General features: G+C 37.1%; 1 protein-coding gene across 2 annotated transcripts in view; it reads left to right on the forward strand.

The window, feature by feature from the left end:
- Positions 1-1,106: 1,106 nt before the first annotated feature.
- Positions 1,107-13,285, forward strand: part of LOC6054337 (PH-interacting protein) — a 31,686-nt gene continuing 19,507 nt past the window's right edge. For both annotated transcript variants that reach the window (XM_038258934.1, XM_038258935.1), the window contains exons 1-4: positions 1,107-1,645; positions 8,320-8,378; positions 8,459-8,488; positions 8,923-8,982. In XM_038258934.1, the coding sequence (XP_038114862.1) occupies positions 1,582-1,645; positions 8,320-8,378; positions 8,459-8,488; positions 8,923-8,982 (213 nt within the window). In that variant the 5' untranslated portion in view covers positions 1,107-1,581. The remainder of the gene's footprint in view (positions 1,646-8,319; positions 8,379-8,458; positions 8,489-8,922; positions 8,983-13,285) is intronic.

A 13,285-nucleotide genomic window follows, 5' to 3' on the forward strand; every position in this document is an offset into this window, starting at 1 on the left:
TTCACAGAAAGTTTAACTCCATGTTGCACACACTCTCACTTTTAATTTCTCGATTGTGTTTTTTTCAGGCCGATTGGTGAGCTCCAAACGACGTCCCATACAAAGGGGTATGCCAAGGGGTATGCCCTGTTCGTAGACTCGCTCTTAAATAAAGTGCAGTGCAGTGTTTATCAGCTCTTGTTTTGTGTATTTTACTTGGTTACTTGATACTTGGAACTAAATGTTTTTCCATTTGCTCAATATGACGCATTCTACATATTACCACAAAATTGCCAATGTTTAAAACTATGTTTAAAATAAATTAAAACGAATTTCAACAATATCCGAAGCAAGATCCGAAGTGGATTCAACATTTACCCATAATGCCCCCTCTTCCTTAAGGCTAGTACACTCAAACCCCGATGGTTTGACACAAACTGTTGTCAAACGAACGGGGTCACGTTTTAGTTTGACACACCTTTTACACGGAGTTTACACACACTACCAAACGTTTGTTTTATAGTGTGCGTGAGCGCCGTGTAAAAAGTGACAGTTCGTCACTTTTTAGTTTGACTTTGACCAACCAACGGGGTACAAACTAAAAAAGTGTCAAACGAAAAAGTGACCAACCACCGGGGGTTGAGTGTATGGAGATCGGAAGGAAAGGGGTCAAGAAACAGCTTTACGATCAGCAGAACAAAGGAGAGGGAGCGTTTTCTTGGGGCTTTTCTTCACCCTCTCTGGCTTGCTTTCGCTGCTGCTGCTGCCCATTTGAAATTTTTCTTGACCGGTTCCTTCCGATGTGCATACACCGCTTTAACCGTGTACGCGACTTTTTTGGTGCACCACCACACTTTTACAACCTTGGCTCTTCCCTAGCACCCCATTTGTTTTGCTGGCGGGTACAAAATTTAACCCCAATCTTTTTCGTGTAAGTACACGCAATACATGCGCACGTAGATGTGCCATGGAAAACTTCACAGAAAGTTTAACTCCATGTTGCACACACTCTCACTTTTAATTTCTCGATTAACCCAGCATAGACACAACCCATTTTGGTTCTCAGTTTGACCGCATGGTGGCGCGCGCAACTCGAACTCGAACTCGACACACGCACACCAGCACCCGACCGTTCACAAGAAAGCAAACCACCAGTCAGTGCAGATCGTGCTCCGCGAAAAATCGTTCTTTTCCGTGCAAAACCCGCTCCAAGTGTTCCGGAATCGATTACAAACCGTGCGCGAAGGTGTCCCGAGGGCGCGTCCGGTCGTGCAACATGGATTACGGCGGCGGGTGGTCGTGAAAAGTGCGGAAAACTTTTGGTTCGCTTGGCTGGGAAGAGCCAAAAAAAAAGGCAAAGACAAAAGAGTGGAACGATTGGTCGACCACTCACCAGCGACAAAGTGAGCGGTGAGAGTGCGTGCGCTCGCGAGTGATTGCGTCAGTGTGGGAGTGAGTGGCCATTTGAGTCGGCTGAGCAACTGAGAACCGTGACTTGAATTTTGGCAGAGTTCTTATGTCGGAAGTGAAATAACTTAGCACAAGTGGAACAGTGATTATTTCGTGGAAAATGCAGTTTTTAATAGATTTTCGCACCTAAACATGGATACAAACATTGTTAGAATGGAGGAGCAAGGTGGGCCGAGCAGGAACATTCTGGTTCCAGGTAAGTGCAACTAGTCAAGAATCTTTTGAATCGAATTTGAAAGCTGAGGTTTATTTTTGTTTTGGTGTTAAATGTGAAAAAATACAATTTTATTTAAAAATTGGACAAATCTCAAAGCCATTGCAAATTTTATTAGTAGGTAAAGTCTACCTAAACAGGGTTTTGCTACCGAATAAAATTACGAGATACAACATTTAATTTTTTTTTTCGCCAATGAAGTAGATTTTTTTTAATTATTAGTGGAATGTCAAACTTAAAAAAAATGAGCCCAGTAAATACATTATTGGTATGAGTACTTGTTAAAATAAAATAGTTTAAAATTTATGCTTAAAAATACGAAAGATTGCTTTAAAAAGTGGTTTTAGGAACAAATTCGCCATGTTAGGGAGACCATGTTATTCCATTCCACTTAATAAATGCATATTGGCATATACACGTTAAATTAAAAAGCCTTAATATAGAGTTAATTACTTTTTCATAACAATCGAAGCGCCTTTTGAGAAAGTAGGCGAGAAATGCGATATAATGCTTTATTTATATTATTTTTAAAATTCTATTGCAAATCTGCTGTTTTCTGGTCTGATCATACCCAAATTGGCAGCAAAACAACAAGAAGCTACTTTGAATTTTAATTCAAATTATTCAAATTTTAGTTTAATTTAACTCATTTTAACCTGTAAATTTGAATTCAATGGATTACTTAAATTTCCTGAAAAATGGTCTGCTTTCATAAAAAAATATCATATTTTGTTCTAAAATCTTAAAAATGCGTTCAAATTGTTCCGTATTTCACTTCAAATGAAGGTTAGAGGTCCTACCAATCATTTTCTGTATTTATATTGATCCAAGTCGTCATTATTCATTGGCTAGCAGCATGTAAACGTTGGAAAAAGTACATTTTTTGCCTAATTTTTTTACGAATTTCTCTCAAAAATTTATCAAAAAATTGTTGGCACCAAAAACAATAGCATCATTTTGTAGGTAGGTGCCAAGATACAGCCATTTTAGCAAAATAATTTTCAAAACTCCATATGAAAACTCAATTTTATCTGTTGCAGATAGGGACATTCTCGTATGTTTGGCAGGTTAAGCACTCGCTCCTAACTCCATCCAATTTGCTGATTTTCACTATTTATACAACTAATTTTGCAAAACTGTTGATAGAAACTTGCTTGCTCACTTCTTATTGAGCTATTGATCACTAGAGTTCAGTTGAAAACATTTTTAATTAGCTTTAATTGAATGTCAAAGTTCTGACCTGCCAACACTAGAGGCAGGCTGGAATTAGATGCTGTTCCCCGACTGCTAGCATTTTATTCGTTTCCAAACCTTTTGCATTGTTTTATAACATCAATTTGCAAGCATTTTTTTTTTGACTATGTGTACAACTAGGTATATACAACAAAATCAATTTTTTTACAAGATGTTGATGAAATTTGAGAGTAATCAAAAAATTTCACCCAATTAAAAATTCTTTGAATAATTCTGGAGTTTTTTTTTTTTAAAGGTGCAATAAACCAATTTTCCAATATTTGCAGCGCACAGTGGTCCAGATCGCAAAATTAAGTGGAAAATGGATTTTTCGAAAAATGGTTAAGTTTTGGAGCTTTGGTGTCTTCAGAAGAGTTGTTGCAAATAGAAAGGGGCAACTTTTGGTTTGGTTGAAAATTAGGGTGGTTCACGATTAGGGTGATTTTGGAAATCTAACTTTACAGGAATATTTTTGGGAATTTTTTGTCTTCTAGAAAGTTGTTGGGCTTGCCATTTCAAGCAACTTTGTCGAAGACACCAAAATTTTATCTCGTAATCTACGCCTTCTATGACCAAATTTATAGAAAGCATCTGAGCAAACCTTCAAAAATCAGTTTTTTGAACGTGGCAATTCAGGGTTAAGTTTTAGAGAAAAGCGATGTTCTGAGCACTTTTAGAGCTCTAAAAAACGAACATTTTTATTTGTTGACATGCCAATTTGGACTTAAGGGTCAAAAGTTACAGCCATTTTAAGGTAAAAAAGATGCAAATTTAAAACTTAAATATCTCAAAATGGCGCAAGCCAAATTTTAAGCACTAGGTTGCATTTGAAAGAGGAGATCTAGCACTACAAACGCTGAAAAAATCTCAGAGGTGTTTTTCTTTAAACTCGAGATATCTTCATTTGAAAAAGTCTAATTTTCAAGGGAAAATCATATGGGACCACCCTAACGAAATTCGAAAAATGTCCAAATATATGTTTTCCATGTAATTTTGCCCGCTGAATCCGAATCTGCCCTCAGAATTGAGCCAAAGTATCGAAAAATCGAGTTTTGGTCATAATTTGGTCATAAATGATAATTTTACATGGAAACCCAAAAAATGACCAAAACTCGATTTTTCGATACTTTGGCTCAATTCTGAGGGCAGATTCGGATTCAGCGGGCAAAATTACATGGAAAAACATATATTTGGACATTTTTCGAATTTCGTTAGGGTGGTCCCATATGATTTTCCCTTGAAAATTAGACTTTTTCAAATGAAGATATCTCGAGTTTAAAGAAAAACACCTCTGAGATTTTTTCAGCGTTTGTAGTGCTAGATCTCCTCTTTCAAATGCAACCTAGTGCTTAAAATTTGGCTTGCGCCATTTCGAGATATTTAAGTTTTAAATTTGCATCTTTTTTACCTTAAAATGGCTGTAACTTTTGACCCTTAAGTCCAAATTGGCATGTCAACAAATAAAAATGTTCGTTTTTTAGAGCTCTAAAAGTGCTCAGAACATCGCTTTTCTCTAAAACTTAACCCTGAATTGCCACGTTCAAAAAACTGATTTTTGAAGGTTTGCTCAGATGCTTTCTATAAATTTGGTCATAGAAGGCGTAGATTACGAGATAAAATTTTGTGTCTTCGACAAAGTTGCTTGAAATGGCAAGCCCAACAACTTTCTAGAAGACAAAAATCCCAAAAATATTCCTGTAAAGTTAGATTTCCAAAATCACCCTAATCGTGAACCACCCTAATTTTCAACCAAACCAAAAGTTGCCCCTTTCTATTTGCAACAACTCTTCTGAAGACACCAAAGCTCCAAAACTTAACCATTTTTCGAAAAATCCATTTTCCACTTAATTTTGCGATCTGGACCACTGTGCAGCGGCCTTATAGAGCTTTGTTTTTTTTTAAGAAGGAGGCAAACACAGTGAAGAATATTTGCAAAATTATTTTAAACTTTGTACACTCCAGACTCGATTATCCGAAAGTTCGATTTTCCGAAGGTTTGTTTGAAACTTTGGATAATCGAATCACGAAAAAAAATGTTTTTTTTTCGTTTTATTTTTTTTTCGTTTTATTTTTTTTCTTGTTTAAAATATCAAATTTGAATTGGTTTTAAATTTTTTACTAATTTTACTAATTCATTGGCAGATCTGGTACTAGTTATAATGTACGACAAGATTTCTGACGGGCGTGACAGGACGAGGGCCCAGTTCAGAGGTTTCTACATCACCAATGTGTGGCTGGATCACCCTAAAAAATGATTTTGTTTTAAATTTTAGTCAAATTTTAAAAGTTTATTGCCTATTCAATAATAAAATGTATTTTTTCAATATTTCGTCACTGCCATATTGGCCGCCAAAAATGTTAAATCACTTTAGAGTAGTTTAGAGGCCATACGTAAGCTCGAGAATCAAAAATAAGACAACGAAAAAAATATGATTTGATTATCCGTAGTGAATTTTTTCAGATAATCTTCGGAAAATTGAGTCTGGACTGTAATCCGTTTCACTCAAGTTTGACAAATTTAGAAGTTTATTTTTTAATGAATAAAACGTCCTGGTTGTTTTTTTCCTGCTTAATAGTATTAATTTACATAAGACTCTTAAAACAAAGTTTTACTGATTTTGAGTTTGGAAAATTGAAGAGCATGGAGATGAAAAATCTCAAGCCTTGTTTAGGCAGTTCTCTGATTTGTTTTTTTTTTGTAATTGGGAGAAGGTACAATACCTTCCACAACTGTGGCACACCAGACAATAACAAAAAAAATCATAAGTGAAAATCATACAATTCATAAAAGATTTTTTTCCCCTGCAAATCGTAAATTAATCATTAAAACAGTTGGTAGATTAATCAATCGAAAAATCGCAAGATAAACTAATTTTTTTTAAAGAATTGTGCGATTTTGATGAGGATTTTTCGTCCCGCGTTTTTTCGTCCTCTGAGGATTTCCGTCAAATTCTTATCGGCTAGTTCTAGACGAACTTGTGAGTGGCAGTGGACAAGGTGGAGATGGTGAAGATATCCGAGATTCGCGTTGCGTTGCTGCATGTCCGGGAAGACGTCGCTGACCTTGGATAGAGCCTCAATCGCGCAGATGACGAGGAAATCTTGGCTGATTTGATGCGGCCAGATTGGCGGCTCCTAAGAACTTAGGAGCTGCAGATTGGGACACAATCTGGCTGTGTCTTTCGATGATTTTAAGATTTGCTGATTCTTGGTGAGAGCTTTCCATCATTATTTGCTAAATGATTATATTCCCTTATATTATTATACTATAAATTCAAAAGCCCTCCTACCCCTTCCTCACTTCCCAAGTAATATTTTTTCCCAGGAGTTCTACAAGAGCTCCTCAAGATAGCTACAGCATAGCAGTTTGGACCACCGTAGGATAAATTTCTCTTCAAGTACTCTTCCAAACTCCTGAAGAACCGCGGCAAACTGCTATGCTGTAGCTATCTTGAAGAGCTCTTGTAGAACTCCTGGGAAAAAATGTTACTTGGGTTTCCCATTCCTTAATCCCATTTTTACCAATTTCACTTCCCCCTAAAAATATAATTATCTGCCAAATTTACACTAACACACCACACCTAACTGATCCGGAGCGTTTGGTACGGTATGTCCACGCATCCTTCCTCCCCTGTAGATTCTGTGGAATGTGATCCGTTCACAGAATCCTCTCTGCGGTAAACACAACGCAGTAGGGCTGGCCGCTTTAATTTTTGTATTACATTTTCGGGTGATCTCGGATGTATTGCAATTATTAATATTGACAAGAAAAGTGCTTGGGACGTAATCTAATCACAAGACTTTCCAGCATGCTTTCATCGGACTGGCTGCGTTTGTGTTAGATTAGATTAAAGAATTGTGCGATTTTGATAACTGTAGTTTTTTGAAATTTTAAGCTAATTTTTTTGGTTTAAATCAAGTGTATCTCAGAGTTATATAATTTTATGAAACAATCATTGACTGTTTGATAACAATTGATTCATTATGTTGTTTATTTATTTAATGTAATTTTAACCTACAAATGGATATTCGTCACCGGGATTTATAATGATTTTCATAACTATAAAACGATGAGGAAAATCGGTATCAGAAAGTATCAACACGTGCAGAATACTATTCTACACAATTTATAGAAATAATCTTAAGAAAATATTGTAAACGAAACAAAATTTATATCGTCTAACGAAAAATTTTGGCAATGATGGAAGACGTCACCTCACAAACTTACAAAAAAATATATTGTTCGATTATTCCAGATTGTTTTGATGAAACCAAATTTATCTTAAATTAATAAAAAGGACATGATGTAAAAGCTTTCGAATCGTAGTTATGCCACAAGTACTGCTGCCACAAGAGTACTGAAAAAAAAAACATTTTTTGCAAGCTAGTTGCAAGCAAATTTTTTTGCAATACCAAAAAATACAAATACTATTTGAGTAAGATTTTTAAGGCAACCGACGATGTTTTAAGTCAATCCATAGTTTAAGACAAAGTTATTTTGAAAAGTGTATTACTTTCAAAAAAAAAAAAAAATGCTGAAAATTCCAACTTAATAGCACTTTTTGAGTTTTGAAATAGTAGTTTATGCAACAAGTTGCAAAAAGAGGATTTTTTCAGCACGAGTCGTACATTTATCCAACGAGGTTCACCGAGTTGGATAAATACGAAGAGTGCTGAAAAAATCAAGTTTTGCAACGAGTTCCATACAACATTTTTCGCAATTCCAAAAAACACACACTGAGTGAAATTCTAAGTCAAATTTTCATGTGTTTTGCCAATAAATCGTTTAAATAAAAAAAAAGTTGAAAAGTGTTACTTTCCGAAACAAGTGCTAAAAAGTTCAACTTTTCAGCACCCATTTGAGTGCTGAAAAGTAGAACTTTTCAGCATTTATTTTGAAAAGTGTTGCTATTCGATTCTGTTATTTTTGGTACAGAAAAGTAGGCTATTTCGTCGTTCAAGAATGACAGGAAAAGTGAGTAGTTTCACGACGGAATTGCAAAAAGTATTTTTTTCAGATGTTGTATCGAAAAGTATTACTTTTCGACTCTGTTAGTTTTAGTGAGGCCGTTTCTTCATAACAGTATGAGTTAAAAGTTTTACAATCTATTCCTAATTATTATCATCAAAATTGTTCAAATACAAACCTTTACTAAACATTATTTGGAATGGCAAAAACTTTAAGTCAAACTTTTCAAACTTCGCCCCTGCCGTGCCCTGAGAAATCCACTCCGTCCCAGTGAGAACCCCGTGGACTGAGTTCCCCCTCCTCTCACGGCTCTCAGCTCTCAGATCGCTCTGCTGTAGCGGCAGCACCAAGCAAAAATAAACCCATCATCTGCGACCGTACAAATCGACGGCCAGCAGCAGCAGCAGCGAAATGACTCAAGATTTGTCTCCTTGTTTTCTTTCTCGGTTCGCAGAACTCTACTTCCTGATTTCCAAGTTCCTGGCCAACGGACCCCTGCAGGAAACGGCCAAGGTAGGTAAAATCTGATCCGCCGGGGCTTCCCCGGTGGGCGGACCCCCGAACCGCACTAACTTTCATTCCGTTTGTTCCAGGTTTTGGCCCGCGAATTGGAGCATTTAAATGTAAGTTTTTGCTGTTGTTGTTGTTGGGACGGTTGTAAACAAATGCCAGAACGGTTTTAGCACCAGACGCCGCCGCCGCCGCAACGTCAGACGTCATCGTCGGGGGTTCAAAATAATGTTTGTTTTTGTTTAGAAAGAAGCACGTGCTCCGAGAACTGTCAAAAAGGCGGCGATCGGAAACCGTTATGTGGTGTTATAACGGTGCAGGGTGTGTTTTCGACGACCCAGACCTGCTGGCGTGTGTGGCCTTGACCTTGTCCTAGAAACACACAGACGGCGGCGAGCCTCCGATGACGTCTGGCGGGGCCTGCTGCGATCCAAAGTTCATTGACTTATGCTGGTTTTTTTGTTTTGGTCTCGTTTTCTCCTTTCCCTTTCGATTTCTGGATTCCCTTGCCCCACCGACCGTTTTTTGGGGGATGACCACCGTGCAGATCTTGCCGCGCCGTTTGGACTGGACCGGCCAGGAGCACCAGCAGACGTTGGAGGAGTTGGTAAGTGTATTGCTGGGAAGTCTTGGTTTGGAGGTGGTCTTGATGAGTCACGGACACCACTTTCGGTTTCTATGACCGGAATCCGGACTCCGGAGAACCACCCAACCGTCCCCTCTCCCTCTCTCTCTTTCTCTCGCGCGAACACACACACAACCACACAAGAGACATGGCCAACTGAGCACTCAGCGCACTGCAGCAGCAGCACTCGTTTTGCGATGTGGAATGAAGGGCGACCCCGGGGGAAAATTTGTCGGTTCCGCGGTGCCTCCGCGGATTTGGACCGGAAGTGGTCACTTTTTTAACCGTTCGAAGATTTAATTTTACGTTGGTCATTATTTTTTGAATAATAATGTTAATTTTAGACCACTTTGAAGCTCGCAAAATTGAGGGACCGTTTTCACCCGACCGGTTCCGGAACCAACCCGGAACATCCGGTGGAGCGACGAAATCGACTTTTGAGCGGAAAAAAATCCCGTCCAAAATTTTCAACCAAGGCCAAAAATGTTATCAAGCCATCAATCAAAAGTCTCCCTCGAAACGCCTCGAGTGGCCACCGGACGCGCCCAACCTGGATTCGCCGGAATTCCGCCCGCCGCGCAAGCTGTGCGAGATATCGATTTGCTTGACCTCGTCGACGCCGCCATCTTGGATGAGCGCGTGATTCACCTCTTTTGCGAGGGTTTGAGATTCAAGTCGGGGGGACAATCAGCCATGGTTCGAAGGTCTTCACGAAGTGGACAATCCGGACATTCTGGATCGAAGGCTGAATGGATGTTACGAGGGGAACAATTTTCATTTACGGCTTTGTGTGAAGCGCAGAACGACGAAGCGTTGAGTGTGTGTGCGCTCTCTCGTTCGTGTTGCTTTTGCGTCAGCAGAAATTTATAGAGCTAGCGAAAATGATGGATATTTTTGTAATTTTTACAATAGTTTGACGATTTTTGTAAAAGTTTTAATTGTTAGGGTTGAAAGTAGGTTAGTACTAGCGATTTGAAGACAAAAAATGTCAAATTTCCACTTTTACCAAAGTTGTAGCAAATGATCTAGCAATGCCAAAAAGTAAACTTTTTCAAAAAAATATTTTTTCACAATTTTTGAACAACAATTGCCCTCAAATTTCAAATCGCGACGCCATTTTAGCAGGGGCAGAAACGTATTTTATTTTCTACCTTCTGGCTCCTTTCGCTCGTCGTCGTCGTCGACGACGACGGTTCAACGAGACCCGCACACACATCCAACTGTGTTGAAGCCACACAACCACACGCGCTCGCTCACCACCCTGCCCGGATCGATGTACGACGACGATAGCAGACGAGGAAAAAAAACCTTCCCTCTATACTTTGCTCGGGCGCGCGTTACCTAAGCAAAGTTTTCATTCACACACGATTTGAATCATCCTGGCCGCCGCCGTGCCGAAAGGAGCCCAATCGGGATGGTTTGTTTACAAACGGAACGGCCGCGGCCAGCTGATTCCGGCCGTATGCGACTCAACCCGATCCGGCCCACTTTTTGGCCACCTAACCAAAATCAAAATCGTGTCACTTTTCCAAACGTCCTCGCCGCGAGCATTCCAAAAATACTAAAATTTCGAAAATCCTCAAATTTGACCAAAAATGCCCCTAAAAAGCTGCGAGATTTTTTTCTGCGAGCAATTTCATCATCGTCAGCTCGCGTTCATAACATGGCACAGCGCCATATTCGAAACCGGGGAACGTTCGGTCGGGCACCAATACCAACTCGCCATCGTCGTCGTCATCGTGATGTTGTTGAGCGGTGGAGGTTCTTCTCGAACGAAATACCTACAATACACGGAGGTCGGCCCGCCTCGCACACACCGTTGAGTTCAGTCGAGGAATCGTGTTTCTGCTGGTGGGCCCAGGCGAGGCGCACCAGTAAGCTGGGGTGACTTTGAGCTAAATTTAATACACAAACTTGATTTTTCGAAGTTCTCAGCAAAAGTTCACGTGGGATAGTTACTTTGAAGAATTGAAGAGGTAATATTCAAGTTTGGTGGTCCTTTATTTGCAAAATTTGTTTGGTTAGTTAAAATACTGCTTTTTAAAATGCGTTGTTTATTGAAATTAAGAAACATTGCTCAATGAGAAGAGAGCAAGCAGATTCCTCTAATAAGTTTGCTAAATAACTTGTTTAAATATTGCAAAATCGGTTATTTGCTAAATGTACGGAAATCGGACCAAATCTTAAACCTGCGAATCATACGAGGCTTTACATTCCTTGTACTTAATTTGAAATTAAAATAATTTAAAACAATGATAAAGATAGCGAAAAACAAACGGTCCAATTTGTACTTTCTGAAATATCGTCATTTGAATTTCTTTAGTATACGGGGAGAATTTCCCTTATCCTCTTGAAAAATGTTCCTAAAATTCAGAAATACAAAAAAAAAATAAAAATTAAACATTTACTATTTCTTGAACTCTAGTGCCACCATTTTTTCTGCCATCTTATTTTTAGATTCAGTGATTTGATTACCCTGAGTGAAATTTTGGCGAAAATTTCGGAGAATCGTTTACGAACTGTGTTCAAAAATTTGAAGACCTTTGATTTTAAGGTTGCTATTTTTTATTTAGAAAAATGTTTTTAATTTTTTGTTACCTTTTAGGTGTTGTTTTTTAATTTCAGATTTTTTGGAAAAATTAAAAACTCTGAATTTTATTTTATTAACACTTTTGAATTTTCTATTTATAATTGAATTTTTGATATCTTTCTTTGAATTTACGAGCTTTAAAATTTTGATATTTTTAATTTTTCTGTTCCTTAATTTTTAAGTCAAGTCCAGTCCAAACTCGAAATATCCGAAGGCCTCGGAAAAAAATTACTTTGGACAATCGAATCACGGGGTTTTTTTTTTCAATATGACTCCTAAAAGACTGACACGCAGCTCGGAAGAAACGCAAACCTCCATATCATTTTTTTTTCAATAGTTCCTACAAACATATAAAACAATAGCTTGTATGACCTTTTTGACAAAAGAACTTAATATATTTAAAAAAAACGCACAAGAAACGGTCAAAGAAAGGGTCACGACTATCAAAGAAATTTAAAAATCTGAAATTCAAAAATTCAGAGAGTCCAACATTTAAAAATTCCTAACTTTAATAAGGCTGGAACAAATTTTATTTAATGTTTTTGTCTCCCCCCACTTTAAAATTGGCCCGAAAAATCAGGAAGCAAATTTTTTTTTTTTTCAAAAAACTTCAAAATTTCAATCGAAATTTTGGTACATTCAGCTGAAATCAATTTAAAATGCATTTCCCTACCCTAGAATCACTTTAAGCATGTTTGAATTGATTTAAAAATCTATAGAATTTTTTAAAATTTAGAATGTTTAAGTTTTTTTTTTCGCAAAAAAATTTGTTTTCGTAAAATCTTTCATTTTTTTTTAAATTAATGATTTCAAAACAACTGAACTAGTATAAAATGAATTTTAAAACATTTTTCAATGCAAATGCTGAAACTATGGCTTTGAAAAATATTTGCATCGACCTAATGTTTTTTTTTCAAAAAGTGTAAAAATTAAAGAAATCAAAGACTATTTTTTTTTAATTCTGAAATTTAAAATAAAAAACACAAAAATTCTAAATTTGGAAAGTTAATTGAATAATTCTAAAATAGTTTTTTTTGAAAGAAATGAATAAAAAAAATTTAAAATAAAAAAAAAACAACAAGATATGTTTTGACCTGGGTGCTGAAAAGAAAGAATGCGTAGCGTGATTTTCGAATGCTCCCCACTACTACAACTACACTACAGCTGTAAACATAAACAGAGTAGAAGGCTATGTTCAAACTCAAGCATGACTTATTTTTTGCTGCTGAAGTGACTTGTTTTGAAACATTTTGGTTCTGTAGATGTTATAGTTTTTGCTGATAATTTAAGTGCTTCGTGCTTTTTTTTGTTCGTATCATGGGCGTCCAAAAGAGATTTCAACTCTCTTCTTTAGATTAGTTGACTTTGAATACTTTAAAAGCTCGACGCGATCGATTACAATACTTGCCATTTCGTAGCATCATTTTGCAAACAGCAAATTGGTTTTGCTTTGACAGTTCTAAATTGAGGCCGCTTTGCGAACCACTATTCTACACACAGGTTTTGATTTATTATAACTCCAAAAAAGTCTGATTTTCTGGCGGCATTTTAGAAATTAACAACTAAACATTTCAAAATTATTTAATTTAAGAACTTTAAGTATAATTAAATGATTTCAGAACTGAAAAATGTGTAAACAAAAAAAATCAAAATTTAAAACTCCCAAATTTTAACATTTTCGATTTTTGAAATTAA

The sequence above is a fragment of the Culex quinquefasciatus genome, chromosome 3, assembly GCF_015732765.1.
Source record: "Culex quinquefasciatus strain JHB chromosome 3, VPISU_Cqui_1.0_pri_paternal, whole genome shotgun sequence".
In the NCBI taxonomy this organism is placed as follows: domain Eukaryota; kingdom Metazoa; phylum Arthropoda; class Insecta; order Diptera; family Culicidae; genus Culex; species Culex quinquefasciatus.